The sequence below is a fragment of the Stenella coeruleoalba genome, assembly GCF_951394435.1.
Source record: "Stenella coeruleoalba genome assembly, chromosome: 5".
Classification (NCBI taxonomy): Eukaryota; Metazoa; Chordata; class Mammalia; order Artiodactyla; family Delphinidae; genus Stenella; species Stenella coeruleoalba.
In genome coordinates this window covers 1,459,089-1,477,604 of record NC_137150.1, presented here as the reverse complement: position 1 = coordinate 1,477,604, position 18,516 = coordinate 1,459,089, and the positions used below count along the sequence as shown (strand labels likewise).

The following is an 18,516-nucleotide window of genomic DNA, read 5'->3' as shown; positions in this document are numbered from 1 at the left end:
AAAACAAGATGAACAATGTGATAGGATCCAGAAGAAAGTGGAGATAATTCTTTAACAAACAGACCTATGGGAAAGTTATAATTAGGCATCTTGATAGAGAGAATGTCCCAGGCATTAAACAAGCACAAACCGATATGGAGGAAAGAGATCAGGAACAGTGAGCCCACCCAACAGGCGAACACTGTCACCCTTCGTACCTCTGGTTCCGCAGCTGTGGACTGAAACAAATGTGAGCCAAAAATATTCAGAAAAATCCTCCTCACTGTCAGTGGGAATGTAAACGGGTGCAGCCACTGTGGAGAAGTGTGGAGGGAGGGTCCTCAGAAAACTAAAAACACAGGTGCCCTATGAGCCAGCAATCCCACTTCGGGGTATGTATCCGAAGAAAACAACAACACTGACTTGAAAAGGGACAAGCACCCCAGTTTTCACTGCAGCTCTATTTACAATAGCCAAGACATGGAAGCAACCTAAGTGTCCATCGACAGATGAATGGATAAAGAAGGCGTGGCACATATATACAGTGGAATATTACTCAGCCATAAAAAGGAATGAAATAATGCCATTTGCAGTATCATGGATGGACTTGGAGTGTATTATGTTAAGTGAAATAGACAGAGAAAGACAAATACTGTGTGATATCACTTATTTGTGGAAACTAAAAAATACAGCAAACTAGTGTATAAAACAAAGAAGCAGGCTCACAGAGATACAGAGAACAAACTACTGGTTACCAGTGGGGAGAGGGAAGGGGGGAGGGGCAATAAAGGGGTAGGGGGTAAAAAAGGGTTATTATGGGATTATATGCAATCATGTGTGAGACTTTTGAGAACTGTAAAGTACTATAGAATTTAAAGATTCCTTCATTCAATAAAAGCAGTAAATTAAAAAAATAAAAATCATTTCTTTGAAAACAAATATTCAGAAAAAAAAAAATTCCAGGAAGTCCCAAAAAACAAAGCTGGAATTTGCCTCACACTGGCAACTGTTTACATGGCATTTTTACATTGTATTAGGCATTATAAACAGTCTAGAGATGATTTAAAGTACACAGGATATGCACAGGTTATGTACAAATACCATGGCATTTTATAAAAGGGACTTAAGCATCCTTGGATTTTGGTACCTGTGGAGGGTCCTGGAACCAAACCCCTGTGGATACCGAGGGATGACTGTATATATAGAACATTTAGATAAGAAACAAAACTGGCTAATGAACATGATACATTTTAATCTCACAGTAATCAAGGAAATGGAAGTTAAAACTAGGTATTTTTCGTCCATCGGATCGGCAAAAAGAGCAACGCTGTTTTAATTAACTGTACTAGTTTGCGCTGCAGTAACAAATTACATAGACTAGGGGGCTTAAACCACAAACATTTATTTCTCACAGCTGTGTAAGCTCTAAGCCCGCGATCAGGCTGGGCTCCCCGCGAAGGCCCTCCTCTCTTCCTGGCTTAAGGATGGCCTCTTCCTGGGTTCTCACAGCTGGAGAGCAGAGAGGAAGCAAGCTCTCTTCTCTCCTCCCAAAGGCACAAATCCCATTCACGAAGGCTCCACCCTCATGACCTAATTATCTCCCAAAGGCCCCACCTCCTAACACCCTCACCCAGATCACACTGCGGGGGGTGGGGGTGGGGGGTAGGGGGTGGGGAGAGGGTTAGGATTTCAGCATATGAATTGGAGTGGGAGGAGGGTACACCAACATTCAGTCGCAGTCAGTAATCTCATGCTGAATCCACAAGCCACTCACTAGCTCTCCTGGTTTCTGTGCACTAGGAATTCAGTAGTGGTTTGGCTGGGCAGGTTCAACTGGCGTGACTCCTCACGAGGCTGCAGTCATCGAAGGCTTGCTCGGGCTGGAGGGAGGAGAGGCTTCTATTGCCGTCGGTTCCTCTCCAGACCTGCTCGAAGCCTCCTGGCGCGGCCACGGGCCTCCTCCGGAACAAGCGGTCCAGGAAAGCAAGGCTTCTCATGACATACCACACACACGGTCACTTACATTCTACTGGGCACAGACCAGCTCTAATTTAGTGTGGAAGGGACAACACGAAGACGTGGAAGTCAGGAGGTGAGGATCATTGGAGGCTGGCTACCACAACTGCCATATTCAGTATGGGGGAGAATGGGAGGGAACGGGTGCCCTGACAGACCACTGCGGGGTGTGTAACTGGCGTACCTCATTTAGAGGGCAGTTTGACAGTGGGTGGGTGGTAAGATTTAAAATGCAACATATCTTTGCAGGTATTCTATGTGAAGGACGTATGTGCAAGGAAGTTCAGTGCAGTATTTGCAATAACAAGAAAAACAGGGAGGGGCTTCCCTGGTGGCGCAGTGGTTGAGAGTCTGCCTGCCGATGCAGGGGACAAGGGTTCGTGCCCCGGTCCGGGAAGATTCCACATGCCGCGGAGCGGCTGGGCCCGTGAGCCATGGCCGCTGAGCCTGCGCGTCCGGAGCCTGTGCTCTGCAATGGCAGAGGCCACAACAGTGAGAGGCCCGCGTACCGCAAAAAAAAAAAAAAAAAAAAAAGGGGGGGGGGAACCTACATATCTGTAAATTAGGGAATGCAAAAATTAAGGAATACTATGGAGCAGTTAAAAAGAATGTGGCAGATCTATGACTGACCATGGAAAGATTTCTAAGGCACATTGTTAAGGATACAAGAAGAAAATACTCTTCCATTTACGTAAAAAGAAAACCAAATGTCAATACATGAATACTGATTTTGTGTGTGTGCACAGATATCTCTGAATGTCAAAATCTACAGAAAAGCTCTGGAAAGACACATGTAAAAATTTTGGTGGTTACTTCTGAAAATGGTACCAGAGGAGTGGGGCGTGAAGGCAGCACTTTTAATTCATAATACTGTCTTGTTTGAATTTTTAACAAAAATAAATAATCTAAACATTGAAAACTGGAAAATAACGGACTTTGAGTGACAACCCAAAGTGCCCTCTTACAGTAAAGAATTTGGGCTTTTGTGGCTAGACTTTATTTGAGCTCTTCGGAGACCCTTTATGGCTCACTTATGGATTTCTAGCTGCTGCTACAATTTTATTGATCTCAGATCAAGTCTTTAGAAAATTAAGGAAATAGAGCAAGGTCTCAACTTCTGAGTCTGCTTTCACTTGTCGGGGTGTAATGAATGGGAAACGGCTGTTAGACAGTCCGGTATTAAAGTACCTGACTCTCAGCCTCTTAGTTTCATCAGCTATAAAATGGGGACAAGATATACTACCTACTGTACAGTGCCACTACGATCCAATGAGACACCAAAGCCACTGGTACCTAGTAGACACTCGAACGGTGGCCACTATCAGTGTACGTCCATTCTAAATCTCTGATCAGAAATAAAGCACTGGTTTGGTCAATATAAAGGATGTACCTGAATACATCCTAAGGGTAATAAAACCAATAAAACCACAATCATGTGTGGTTTACCCTTATTCTTCCCATGAGTACTTTAGGAAGGAGTACCACCTTGATCGCAGCTTATAAGAGTGTATTTGCTTACTTCACTCTGTATGACAGACCATATATACACTCCCAAATGTAAAATAGATAGCTAGCGGGAAGCAGCCGCATAGCACAGGGAGATCAGCTCGGTGCTTTGTGACCACCTAGAGGGGTGGGACAGGGAGGGTGCGTCAGGGAGGGTGGGAGGGAGGGAGACGCAAGAGGGAAGAGATATGGGGATATATGTATATGTATAACTGATCCACTTTGTTATACAGCAGAAACTAAAACACCATTGTAATGCAATTATACTCCAATAAAGATGTTAAAAAAAAGGGTATTTGCTTTACCATATGATACCACTTATTTGTGGAATCTAAAATATGACACAAATGAACCTATCTATGAAACAAATACAGACTCACAGACATAGAGAACAGACTGGTGTTTGCCAAGGGGGAGGCGGGGTGGGAGAGGGATGGATTGGGAGTTTGGGTTTAGCAGATGCAAACTATTCTATATAGTATGGATAAACAACAAGGTCGTACTGTACAGCACAGGGAACTATATTCAATAACCTGTGACAAACCATAATGGAAAAGAATATGAAAAAGAGGGTGTGTGTGTGTGCACACACACACACATATATATAAATATATAAAACTGAGTCACTGTTGTACAGCAGTAACTAACACAACATCGCAACTCAACTATACTTCAATAAATTTTAAAAAGTATTTGCTTGAACTATAAAATCAAAACACAATTTATTGTGTTGTAGAGAAAAAAATACCAAAGCATATATATCTATAGTTATCTATTATCAAATTATAATACATTTACTCTCCAGGAAAGCTTAACTATAGTTAGAAAAATAACTGGCTCTAACATCAGTTTTAGTATCTCCTCAACTTGAACATTCCTACCAAAGTATCTGTATTCGTGAAACATGTAATACAACAGCAGCCCACACACAGGACTAGAATTCTATAGGATTACAACCCTGTGTTACAACCCTGCAACTCGGTAGAAGGGAACACTGAGTGTACAAGTCAATCTTGCCTGTGTTACTAATCCACTGCATTGTTTAGACAGGCCCTTCTCCGGGCTTGAGCTTCCTCAGGGAAAAGCGAGGAGTCTGGATTAAATGATCTCTAACAACCCCCCCCACCCCCAAATTCATGACACCGTGTTCTCTAGCCCTCCCTTAATCCGAGGCACTTCTTTTCCTTCTAAAGTGATCAAAACATCAGATGTAACTTCTTGTTCATCTTGAGAATGTGATTTCCAGCAAAGGACCTACTTTAAAAAAACAACACTGCAACAGAAAGCAGACGGTCTGTAAAGCTGCTCAGGACGCCGAGGTATAAAGCCTGTTAGATGGTGAGCAATGACAGCAGGGGCTCACCGACCAGCCGGTGGTTCTGCAGCCTGGTGCAGGTGTCCCCTGAGCGCTGTGCGCTCACCCCGGGGTCACCGCAGACTGAGGGCTCTTACAATAAGATCCCAGGATCACTTGGAGGGTTGTTTCTGATCCAGTAAGTCTGAGGTGGGGACTGAGAATTTAAATTTCTAGCAGTCTCTAGGTGATACTGATGCCACTGGTTCACAGATAAAGAACACTTTTGAAACCACTGCCCTAAGCATTTGTATTTTAGATTTGTATCTTGTAAAGGTTTTAAGAGAGGCTTATTATTAATTTTTACAAAATATAAATGGTCTAGTTTTGGTATCATATATTTGGATTCTGAAATTTGTTTTGATCGAGATAAATGAAAAACCCTGCAAATTAATTACAATTTTTCAGTTGGAAAGAAAATAAAAAAAGATCTCCGATGACTGCTTTATAAAGGGCAGCTAATGTGACTGCCAGTTTATTCACGGGGTTTGTACTATCACAGCCCATCTCTGCCTCAGTTACTTTTGCCTTACTGGTTTACTCACTATGCCGTACACATTACTGAGAATTGCTTTGTCTCATACCTTCTGTACTATTGCCAAACTTGTCTGTATCATAAAATATCTATTAACGTGTGTCAGGTACCCTGAGGTTGGAACTCTCAAGGAACACACTTAAGAAAAGTGTGCAACTGCTTTTCTCTTCAGTAGTTCAACTCTGTAAAAATACAGGACATTTGAACTTTCTGCTTAAAGCCACAGTAAAAATTAGAATGTTTCCTTTTCATAGATAAAGTACATTCAGTTTATCTCTGTTGCCATCTTTAACAAGACGGCTTGTCAAGCTCCAGTTTTTCTCATGAAGAGTATTGTTCCACTTATCATCCAAATACTTACCTTGACAAAACCAGACACTTCGAGACAGGTAGGAGACAAGGCTGTCCAACTTCACGTATTTGGCCACTCTACGATGCTATGATTAACTTAACAGTTTCAGAATTCCAGAAAATTTTCTAATATTCGAGACGTATTAATAAATTTAGACGCACAAGCTACCTTTAAGTGTAACTTTTTAGCAAGAAGGTGATCCTCAGCAGAGTTGGACTACAATTAAAAAGAAAACATAAGACCTTTGTTTCAGAATTCCAGTACGTATTTCACAACGCATGTAAACATGCTAGTGAGTTGCACAGGGTGAGAATGTCTGAGAACGTACTTTTCCGGCTGGGAGAGCTGAGAACTCGCTCTGCAGAACGTGACAAAAAGCATTTAGGGAGTGGGGCCGTGGTCGTCTTCGTCACCGCATCCCTTGCAGTGCACACAAAACACTTCATAAATGTTCACTAAGTTTAACTGGAGAGGTTACATGGAACACACACACACACACACACACACACACACACTCTTGATACAGTGTATACACACTGAATAATCCCAGTTACATAGTTTCAAAGTCAAGAATAAACATTTTATTCAATGAGGTAGATAAAAATACTCAAAAGTAAACTCAAAAGTAAAGCATTTTCAGAAGTGTCCACATATTATGGATCTATAATGTATCTTTGAATTTACGCAGTGTTAACTGTTTTCATAATTCTTGTCTATTCAAGTGGTTTTCAATGTTTAGCATACTTATGATTTTTATTTAGCCAAAGTAATCACTAAAAAGATATAACGCAAAATAATTCATTTTATTTCTTAAATGCGTACGTATTTACAGTCATAAAAATTTTCATGCTCTGTAACTTATGAAATACTACACTTTCACGTTTATTAAAAATTAAAAAATCTTAGGAAATCTATTTCAATTACTTACGGAGAAATTAATGCCAGAATGATCAGAAACTGTCAAGTTACTATTATTAGCTTAAGATGTCATCATAATCACGAATAGCATTTAATCACGAATACCTTCATTTTACTTTTAAAACCATACTTACGACTTTTAGGTTAAAATCTCATAGTGGGGCAGTAAGACTTCACTCCAAATCAGAGTCACATATGGAAGGAAGCTTTTAATTCAAGGTTTCATTAGGGTCCACAGTAAAAAGATACATTTTCATGAGGGTTAACACGATGGATAGCCAACAAGGAAATATGCTAGCAGGGGGTAGAACACTGCCATCTAAGCATGCACGGAACCAACAGACTACTTTAGAACATGCTATGTCCTTGATTATTGCCAGCTTTTCTATAATGTTCAGGTTCTCAAAGGTCACTGAATTTTATAATTATCTCCAAACAATTTTCTTCAGGGTCATTTAAGCTTTGTCTAAACAGCTGGGTGTGTTGCCAAGCAACAACACCATCTCCTCTGCTTAATTCTGCTTCCAAAATAACTTCAGTGGCACCAGAAAAATCATGATAGGAGCGAAGAATTTTATCTGTTGGAGAAAAAAAAAATTAACACTTTGCTTTTGGTAAGAACATAAAGAGGTAGTTTCGGAATGCATTTGACATACCTGCCTTATAGGTAAAAATCAACCCTTAAAAAATAAATACAAATTATTCTTTATGGAGGAAATGTGTCCTCTGAAAAAAGAAATGATGTTTTCTCCTTCCATCTGTGTTTCACAATGAAAAACATCAGCCCTACTATTAATAATGAGGTTAAACTACAGGTTTTAACTTAAATTTTTTTTTTTTTTACTGCAACAGTATGAATAAGTCTAGGCTAAGGAAAACTCAACTACATCTCAGATAAGCACAATCACCCTTCAGAGTGCTGAACACACACTTCACGATTACTTCTCCCGTCAAATGCTTACCGCCCGCCAGCTCTACTTGTGCTGCATCAGATCTCAATTTCCACTGTACTGTTCCTGTCTCAAAGGTCTGGCTACTTGTCCTAATGGAAATGTTATCTACGTTGAGGCCAACTGACCCACATTCAAACTTCCAGGAAATGTAAGCATAAGACGATCCTTCCTTTCGGGTTAAATACACCTATAAAGTAGGTGGGAGAAAAGGAACTGTCAGAGATAATCAAACAGTGTAGAAAAACACATATAGTCAAAGTCTTATTGCCACAGGAACTATGCACAAATGGTTATTTAAAACATAACTTTTCCCCACTGAAAAGATTTTTACTGCTAACAATTTTTCATTTTATTAGCAATCTTTGCGATAGCGTCTTTTGCTATGGATGTAAGGTATTATTTGAATACAGGTGCCTCAATAAGTAGAGCCCTAAGGCTGCATGCTAACCAAAATTTTGGTAAATCATATTCTCTTTTAAATTACCAACTCCAGCTATTTATTTATTTTTTATTTATTAATTTTTTACATTTATTTGTTTATTTTTGGCTGCGTTGGGTCTTTGTTGCTGCACGTGGGTTTTCTGTGGCTGCGTCCAGTGGGGGCTACTCTGTTGCGGTGTGTGGGCTTCTCATTGCGGTGGCGTCTCGTTGCGGAACACGGGTTTCAGTAGTTGCAGCACGTGGGCTCAGTAGCTGTGGCTCGCAGGCTCTAAAGCACAGGCTCAGTAGTTGTGGCTCACGGGCCTAGTTGCTCCGCGGCATGTGGGATCTTCCTGGACCAGGGCTCGAACCAGTGTCCCCTGCATTGGCAGGCGGATTCTTAACCACTTCACCACCAGGGAAGTCCCCAGTCCAGCTATTTAAAATGAACTTTATGATGAATCCTGCTGAAAATGAAGTCTTTTTAAATGCAATTATTCCTTAATGTATCTTCTTTTCTAAGCCTGGGTTTTCAGATAAGCTTTCCTAGAATGAGATGGGCCATATCCTCTAAATCAAGCAAAAACCTCAGTCAGTGCTAAGCAACGGGAAAGGTTTACAAGGCTAAAAGTCCATGCTCCCCGCAAGCCTCTCTAAACAGGATGCTGCCCAGGCCTTCACCGTCAGTGCTGTGACCACCGTCAATGTCCTCCCTAAGACATCCAGACCGACCGCTGCCTCCAGTCCAGCTCCCTTCACAGTTTCATCCACACTCTTCAAATGTGTTGACGTGAAAACTGAACGTCCACAGCCCTGGCCCACTCACCCAGGCTTGAACCCCTGAGAACCTGACTCTTTAGTCATTTATCCCTAATGTCCAAACTCCCACAATAATCCATGCATTTCTTTGAAATAAGTCTTGAAAAAAAAAAAAGCGAAAAACCCTTTCCTTTGGTCTTACTGCACTTAACACTTCGGTCGTGACTTTACACTCATCTTTCTGCAACTGCCTAATTAATGTTTTTAACATCCCACTGTTTGCTGGTCTAGAACGTACAGCAAGTACCTGCCTCTCGCATGACATCCAAACTCGCAGTTTTCATGGTCCTCCACAAGTGCATCCCGCCTTGAACTGCCAATACTCCGTGACCCAAATATAACTGTTTTATTTCAGGTGTGCTTGTATTATCTAACTTAACCAAATCATAAATGCTCTGGGGGCACAGGCTCTGGGTTTATGGGGTTTAATAAACAGTATTTAAGTACTAGAAACTTGCGCGCGCGCGCACATACGTTCTTTCAGAAACAGCTAATCTACTTCTCAGGGGCAAGTAGCTGGCAGTACCGCATGAAACACACCTGCCATGGAAATGCCCAATTCCTTCCTATTCTAGCCCTCAGCCATCAAGTAAAACGTCAGTCGCTGCTAGCATGCTGTTGATACGCTATTCTGCTCGGCAACCTCTACCTAGTTGTCCTCCAGGTTAAATATGCTGGCTAATTTGAGTTTTTAGAATCAGTGAGCTGGAGACAATGAAACCGTTAAACAGTCACTCTCCAGGGAAGATGACTTAAAACTCCTTAGACCAGAAACACATAAAGCGCCTGCTGCTGTCCTGCACAACCATCCCAGCTGTCTGCACGGTCGCCTGCCCCACTCGGGTCCCGGGTACCTCACTCTAGCACCTCGGATGCGTGTGTACCTCCTGCTCGCTCCCCCGAGAGCTGTGTGCATGGAGAGCCTGGGCTCAGGGCTGCAGCAAAGCTGCCGGGGAGCTGTTAGTCTCACCAACACTAAACTCCTGGGCACCTAGGGATTATCCATAATGTAATTACTCCTCCAGAGGAGAGGCTGGTAAAGGGGGCTACCTGGGAAAGAAAAGCCAGACAGAGGGGTCACTGGAAGAAAGGTGGTGGGAAGAAACTGAAAGACAGGGGGCAAATATATTTATGTCTCAAAACCTGTCTTCTGTGTCTTGTGTGTTTTCAGAGCTCAGTGGCTTCAAATGCCCCCCTAAAAGTGTGGGCATATAAAATACGATAGGCTGAAGTCAAGCTAACTTCAAAGTTCTAGTTTACCCCCAAGAACTGCCTTAATTATATCACGTGAGTCTGGGCCAAAATTTTTTTCTTCTTCTTCTTTCTTAAAGCTTCTAATTTTGAGATATGACAGAAAAGTCTTACAGGTACACATGGAAAATACCTGATCACAGTTGGAAGTGAAGACAATCTAATTAGAACTGTTTTTAACTGTCACAGAAGGCTTATAATGGCTGTTGAACATGTCAGAAAATTGCTTTTTCTAAGACTTACATGTTTCAGTCCTGAAGGCATCAGTTTTTACAACTCTAAAACGTTAAAGGATAGGGTGAAATTCATCATTGGATTCTTAGATGCTTAAATAAACCTTTAAGCATACTGTGAGAAAATAAAAGTTCTCTTAGGCTAAAGAAACAGCGTATGGAGATAAAGTAGACCCTATTTATATTGAAAATTCATGTCATCTTTTGGACGCAACATATTCTGTCTGTAGCACTTTAACCAACTTATTTAACTCAGCATTTTTAGAGACTGTAGGATGTTACTATGGTAACTGAGTACACTATGTATACTCAGTTCCATAGTATACTATGTATATACTCAGTTTGGCACTTTGAAATGTACCAAAACATCAGGATTTACATAAACCTCCAACTGTGGTCCTGTCTAGGTGTGAAACCAACAGAACCGGTAATTATAATTTATTTAGGAGAAAAAAATACTTTATAACCTCTCCAACAGGCAACTGTTTGCTCTAAAGGGGAAAAAAAGCATTTTTGTAACTGTTGATCGTTCCGAACTTCTTGATTTACCTTCAACAAATGTTTTGCCTGTTGGCTTTTTAAATTTGTACGTGATCCACCCTGGCCCCTCTCTGGCATCTGTAGACAACGAAAGCACATCACACACAACCTGTGGGGAGGAGTGAGACCAGTGCATCTGTGGCTTCAGATCTAAGTTATACTGCTTGCCATGCACCCTGCTGAAACGGGTCCTGCGGGTTGTGGCTGCGACCACTACTCTCAAGACTGTGAACAATCTGCACATCAGCTTCTTTCCGTATTTCACATTCTTGGGAAGATCTGCACTTAAAGATTTTCTCATCACATGAGAAACATGCCAGGCTGGTTAGCCGGCTGTTATGGTTTCCTGGAGGTTCAGTTTGCACTGCACTGTTTGAAGCTGCTCTTCAGTACACACTTAAAATTCTCATTCTGCCGCGGCTGCTGCGATGAACTCTGAGCTCACGGTGCAGTCAGTCATTCCTACAGATATCCAGCAGAGCAGCTGTATTTCAAGAAACCCTAATCGAATGCTAGTAAGCTGCTCTAGCTCATGAATCTTATTTTTGGTTATTCCAATTTTTCAACTGAGGTCCAACGTGAACACTGTCAGTTCCCACTGTATTTACATCTTTCCAGACTATGCTTCCTACTTATTCCATCTGTAGCCTCTGGATGGCCAGTGTGATGATGGCCCTCCTTTGCCTGAACTCCTGCAAGGTTTCCTATTGCATAAGTGCAAGGTCATCAAAGTCCCTGGGGCCTGACAACCGTTCACCCCTCCGGCCTTATTCCCCGCTGCTCTCCCCGCGTTCCCGACTGCTTCCTCTTCTCTGAAGTTGCGGGTGTTTCCCGCTTCTGTGCGTGTGCACACTGTTTCTCATGCCCCTCTCTGAGAAACTCCCCTCTGCCGCCCCCTCGGATATCATTTCTTCTGCAAGGCTCCGGCGTGAGGTGCAGCGGCTCTTCCTCGTGTGTCCTTCCAGCGCCCACCTTGCTGACCGAAACAGCTGGTCCACGTGTCTTCCTCCTACACAGGCCTAGCTCACCTTGGGTGCACCTCGTAACTCACCACTAGGCCCTAAGTGCAGAGCACAGAGTATGACAGGGTGCACGGCTGCCGAATGGGTGAGGGGGTCAATTCCTGACATCACGCCGTGCGCCCGAAAGGGCTAACGTGACTCTAGTGGCATGGAGAATGACAAAACTGCTCAAAACTGCAAAGTACTGAGGAACATCCACGGGGCACAGTCTGAATGAACAGAGCTCCTGCGGTGCTCGACGTGGCCCTCGGGTGCCGCAGAATTTATGCCGTACACACTCAAGCGCTCGTTCTCACATCCACCCGTCTTTATTATTAAACATTTGCTACGTATCAGGCACTATGCTAGACATGTGAATACTGAGAGCACAGAAGTGAGTAGGAAAAGACAAGGTCTCTGCCCGGGCAATGTTTACAGTCCGGTAGGAGAGAGACAATCTGTTCTCACACACGTGCGTAGAATAAACTTCAGGAAGGGGAGGGGCATGATGCCACGAGTCAATACAGGGTAAAAGGAACCAGCCGGCTGGGACTGGACGGAATGAGGCTTACACAGGTCCTAAGGGTAAGAATAAGTTAGTCTCACAGAAAGGAAAGAAACGAGGTTCCGTGGGGAGGGGGGCAAGGCTGGGCAGCGCATGCAGAGAGCCAGGGGGCAGCCTGGTGGTGCAAGGCGAGGGCCAGACTCAGAAGACCGGAGCTGCTTCTCACCCTGAGAGCACTCAGTAACGAACGGGGTTCTGCCAATGTTCTCCATGCTGTAGCCAGAAAAACATCTTTGAAGGGGCCAGGGCAATGCAGGGAGACTAGCCAGGAAGCCACTAACATCACTCCTAAAAAGGAGACTCTTGATTGAGCTTTTTATGTTCCCTTCAAATCCAGACACCACTGAACAGTGTCTTTGCTAAGGAGTAAAATTCAGAGTCTCTGTGCTCCCGGGAGGCTGCCAAGGTTCTGTTCTAATCACCCACAGACGGGCTGCACGGGACCTGCCGTGACTCCAGCGTGGCGATTACAGAGTGGAATGCGCCTCTAGTTTTAGCCGAGTTAGAGAATCCCTAGCAGGGGGCGCCCTCGAACAGAACGACGAGAGATTGATTTAGGCGAAAAATTCATTTTTAAATGGCGACATATGACTTTGGAGTGATTAGTCTCTACAAGCGCAGTTACAATTCCAGCATTCTTCTTAATTTACTAATTAAGTATTTTAACCGGGAATGGATTCATTTAGCTTTTTGAAAAATGGCGCCCCTCGTAAAAGCATACGAAGGCACAAACTTTGCTTCAGTAGGCTCTTGTTTCATACTTAATGGCCCTCACACCTCACTTGCCTTACGTAAAGCCTTCTCACACAACACCCCGGCTCCGGCCACGACCGTCTACTCAGAGGTCTGGAAGCGAGCCCTGCCCTGCACGCTCCGGCCCTGCCTCGCGAGCACCTACTCCGCTCTCCGCGTGCAGCCCCAGCAGCGCTGGCGCTGTGGCGCTCTGCCAGCCTCCCGCAGTCCCCATGGCAACACGCTGGCGTCCTTGTTACAGCGCCCTGCGTCGCGGCTGCTCACGCTTCCTGGACTGTGAGGGCCGACACCGGTGGCACCTTCACCTGCGCGTCCTCGCGGTGAGAGCTGTGCCGGTTACAGCAGGCGCTCGGTGCGCGTGTGCCGATGAGCAAACGGGAGCAGGACGCGAGCATGCCACACACTAGCCCTGCTCCTCGGCACAGTGCTGTCTTCTCCACCAGGCCGGTGGTCAGGGCGCGAGGCATGCCTTGTCTCCAGTTCAGCACACGCTAGTCCTTGGGTAAACGCCATGTCTGTCCTCTCCTGCTTTCTGTTCAGAGCAATTCTTCAGGTAAGGATGGTTTTCCAGAAGAAGCTCATCCTCTCTCATCAGCGAGAAGAGTCAATTACAGATACACGTATCTTGAAGTTTTAAATTTTATCTTGTATTACATTTTATGCCCTTCCTTAGCTAAGGGAGAGAATTCCTCCATCTACAATCTCAATGAGCCTACAAATCATTCTTGGCTTAATACAAAAAGATGGTCAAAATAAGCACCAAGGTAAGTTTAGAACAAAAACCTATGGGGGGGTGGTGGTGGTGGTGGAAGAAAGCAGGGACCTTATCTTTGTATGTCCTCTGTACTCTGATTAATGGCTGGTACAGTGATAAGCATGTAGTAGATGCTCATGAACACCAGCAGCTGTTCATCTGTGACTCACCTGCTAAATCTACTCACTATGCCTTACAAGTGAACAGCTTCTCACTCTTCAGGGGGCAAGTTAAAGCTGCCTATAAGCTCATTCACTCCAGTGAAACCCATCAATAATATGGTCAGACCTACTGAGGTCATGTGAGCTGCTCTGAGCTTGTTTTTGGTGTGTGCCTAAGGGGGAGGGCAGTCTAAAAGCAAAGCCTCTTATTCCAGACAACAAGTGACAACAACGTACAAGTTGGTATAATGAACTACTACAGTCACACCATCCATTTCTCCCTTTATCTTTAGGAAACAGAGAAGAAATAACCAATATCGCCGCTCAATCATCGACATTCTTATGAAACAGAAGCGTGTTAGATGGTTAGCTCTTGGGACTTTGGACTAAATGGGTTACAGTCCCTAAGAGCCTGCCCGTAGCAGGCAATCAGTACACATCTATGAAGGAAGTGGATAACAGTATACTCTACATATTCATGCAAAAACTAGTCACATGAGTTGGTCATACACTTGATTATTTTTCCCCATGAAAGAATTAAATTCGGCCTCTTTGATGAAAATGGATACTTTCTTGATATAAATACAGAGATTTCAAATGGACATTTCATTAAACAGAGAGCAGGATCTTCTTTTACAACTTTAAGCATTACTAAAAGTAATTTTGATATCCAGTTTCACATTATGCACAGCTGAAAAATGAAGCCAATCTATATTTGTTTAAACAACGACTGAAGTTTTAAACAGCTTCAAGCATTACGTTACCATGTTCCAGTCTGTTTCAACTTTTCTGAATATGGATTCCATTCTCCACACACCATTCTCCCATCCAGAAATGGTTTGGTTATTACTTGAAATGCGGACATAATGATTTTTTACTATATTATAGCAAAGGTGGAGCTGTTTAGAAATCTTCTCGTTTTCAGAGGGGATGAACAGGGTTTCTTTACTCTTAAAAAGAAAGCAGAATTAGCTTTTCAACATAATAGAAAACAGATACATAGAGAGGTACTGCTATGGATAGTGGTTAAGGGATTCCTTCAACTTGAAAATGAAAAACTGGTGCCATTGGAAAATCTGGAAAATATTTTACAGATTAAATATGAACAGGATGATGCTGACGTAGCACCAAACATTACTAGACAGAAAACAAGAAATATAAACTGTAGCTGACTTACACTTTTCGGATTTTGTGTCAACATGACTTCATTTCCACCACCACGTCTTAATTGGATGCTGCAATCCTCTCCTACAGCTGATTTCCCAGCTTTCAACTCTTCACCTCTCCACACAGTCATCAACGTGATTGTTAAAAATGTAAATTGGGACACATCACTTTCTTTTTTTTTTTGGCTGCACCACGTGGCATGGGGGACCTTAGTTCCCCGACCAGGAATTGAACCCACGGCCCCTGCAGTGGAAGTGCGGAGTCTCAACCACTGGACCCCCCAGGGGAGTCCCTCACCTTCCTGCTTAACTGGCTCCACTGACCTCTCACTGCACAGGAACGCCACACCTCTACCAGGGCTACCAGGGCCCACGTGGCTTGTCCTGTGCTCCTTCTCCAACCAGATCCCACGGCACCCTTCTCTGCGGTCTCTTCACCCGCACCGTGTTACTTCTTCTTTAGTTCCTCACAAAGGCCCAGCTGCTTCCTGCCATGGCGCCGTGACACATGCTGTTCCCTCCGTCTGGAATGCTGTTCCTTCTACTCTCCAGCTACGTGATTCTTTCTCACCCTTCAGGCCTCAGCCTAAAGCCGTTTCACCAGGGTCCTTTCTTGATGCCCGAAGAGAGGACAGTGCCTGGGAGGTATAGCTGGAAACAATCTTCCGCACATGTGAAATTGCTACAAAAACTCCTGTTTCACCTTAAAATTCCAGGCAAATTTTGCATTCTATTACAAAATAAATGTTTATTTTAATGTAAAACAGGCGCCTGACTCACCGGTTGAATCTCAGGTTTGAGGAAGAGGATGTATTTGTCCCACGCCTGTCTGTGGCACCGACACAACATCCCCTCCCGCTCAGATGTGAGCATAGCAGCGTGTGGTGTGCGGGGCTGGGCTGCCCTGTGCACTGCAGGCTGCTCGGCAGCATCCCTGGCCCCTCACCCACCAGATGCCAGTGGTACTGCCCCTCACAGCTGGAACCCCCAAAATGTCCCTGGACATTACAGATGGCTCCTGGAAGGCAGTCATCCACTGTTGAGAACCACTGCTCTAGTCTGTATCAACCTCTTGCTTCTAACTAATCAATTTACTAATCAATCAAGATAGTAGGTGATGCTTTCCTGTTAAACATTGGGAACTAGGTAGTACACAATGTAAAAACTTCAAATGTACAAGGATCAATAAGTAGAATATAAAACATCTTAGAGATGGAAAGAGAAAAATATTTATAAATGTATAAACAAGAGAATTCCCTAGCAGAACCTGGATATGGTTAAAAAAAAAAAGGGCAGTTTATTATTTTTAGGAGGTGATTTTCTAACTATGCATTAGTACACTACACTTTAAAACGAGCACGTAACAATACTCCTCAATTCTTCTCTATCAAAGATATTTCAGAGTGCTGACATAACCCAGGTGGAATTAAAATATTAAAGTAGCATTGTCTACCATTTTACCAAGGATAACTAATTACCAAAGGGAAAAGAAAAATATACGTTACTGAATATATCATATTTCATAATTTCTTTAAAATATAAGATTAAGACAAAACTTCTCTTTATGAAAATATCACCAATGTTTCCTTCTTTTTCCAACCGATTTCAAGATACAGTTCCCTAATTTTTTAGGACTGACTTTTAAAACAAACATCTATTTGTAAAGAGGAAAATGATTTTTTAAATCCACGGCCCTAATATGGTCTCCAATAATTGAGAAATTTAAAAAATGTTCATTAGGGAAAACAATCCGGGCATAGGACCCAATTCATATTTTTAAAGTTTAATCAATGTATATGCCATGCAAGAGGAAGCGCACTCATCCACAAAAAGAAAAAGAAGCGAAGACCTAAATACCCCCATTTTAAACTGAACACAGCTGTGAATTACATTAGCTCTTTTCAATTGGCTTCATTTAGATTTAGACTTGTAACTTGCACTGCATCAGCAGTGATCTGAATTATTTGTTGAAATTAGATCTTGTAATTCTATAGCTGAACCAACACTTCTAACTGCCAGCTAAAGATGATGGGATAAATTTAAGAGTAAACAAAGTTTACTAGAGATAATTCTCCCCTTCGGGACATATTCCTTTATTAGAGAAATGAGGTGTAACTGGCAAATTTAGAAAAAGTAGATATAAAACTTTGTGTGGAGCTGTTTGATACTTCTACCGTGATGGATTATTTTCCTTTCAAGCATTTTTCATTGCTTATCTTCTTAGACGTTTATATTAAATACTTTCTAGTGAGTCAACTTTAAGCTCCCTAAGAGCAAAGGACAGTCTATTGTACTTAATGTCCATTACAGAGCACACTGCTTTAATGCTAGTCCCTAACTCTAGAAATTACATTTCCATTGTTCATTATTTAATTTTGGGAGACTAGTCAAGTGATAATATCTTCAAATAAGTTTGACTATATAATAGTACTCAGAGCAACAACACTTTCTAGCCCAAACCAGATGCAGGCAAGTATGTAATAAGAAATACACACTTTCATCTGCTGAATTACCCAGGTTCTATTATTTTTCCCACTTTATAAAGTTTTCCTAGCACTGAACGGGACTTCACAAAAGAGGATATCCAAAAGTTTAAAGAATGGGACTTCCCTGGTGGCCCAGTGGTTAAGAATCCACCTTCCAACGCAGGGGACGTGGATTTGGTCTCTGGTCGGGGAACTAAGATCCCACATGCCGCGGGGCAACTAAGCCCGTGCGCCGCGCTACTGAGCCTGCGCACTTCAACGAGAGCCTGCGCGCCCCGAACTACAGGAGCCCACGCGCCGCAACGAGAGAGAAAACCCACGCGCCACAACTAGAGAAGCCCACGCGCTGCAACGAAGAGCCCGTGCACCGCAACAGTAAGATCCCACATGCGGCAACCGAAGACCTGACACAGCCAGAAATAAAAATAAATAAATAAACGAAAGTTTAAAGAACAGACATTCAACTTCATCATTCAGCACCAAAGTGCAAATTTAAAATCGGAAAAAAAAATAGATATATATGTACGTATAACTGAATCACTTTGCTGTACACCTGAAACACAACATTGTAAGTCAATTATACTTCAATAAAAAATAAATAAATTAAAAAAAACCCTATGTTTTCCAGGAAAAAAAAGTAATTTCTTACTAAAAAAATAATAATATACAATACAATATATTATAAATAATAATATACAATATACAATAAATATATACAATGATATACAATATTGCGTTAATTTTAACTGTACAG

At 42.7% G+C, this 18,516-nt stretch overlaps 1 protein-coding gene across 3 annotated transcripts in view; it reads right to left on the bottom strand.

The window, feature by feature from the left end:
- Nucleotides 1-6,300: 6,300 nt before the first annotated feature.
- The window catches only part of NGLY1 (N-glycanase 1), a 59,558-nt gene continuing 47,342 nt past the window's right edge, over nucleotides 6,301-18,516 (bottom strand). Inside the window, exons 10-12 of one of the 3 annotated variants that reach the window (XM_079921166.1) lie at nucleotides 14,875-15,060; nucleotides 7,623-7,800; nucleotides 6,301-7,238 (exon numbers count right to left, since the gene is read on the bottom strand). In XM_079921166.1, the coding sequence (XP_079777292.1) occupies nucleotides 7,063-7,238; nucleotides 7,623-7,800; nucleotides 14,875-15,060 (540 nt within the window). In that variant the 3' untranslated portion in view covers nucleotides 6,301-7,062. The remainder of the gene's footprint in view (nucleotides 7,239-7,622; nucleotides 7,801-14,874; nucleotides 15,061-18,516) is intronic. The other 2 variants (XM_079921168.1, XM_079921167.1) reach the window with 2 other exon arrangements.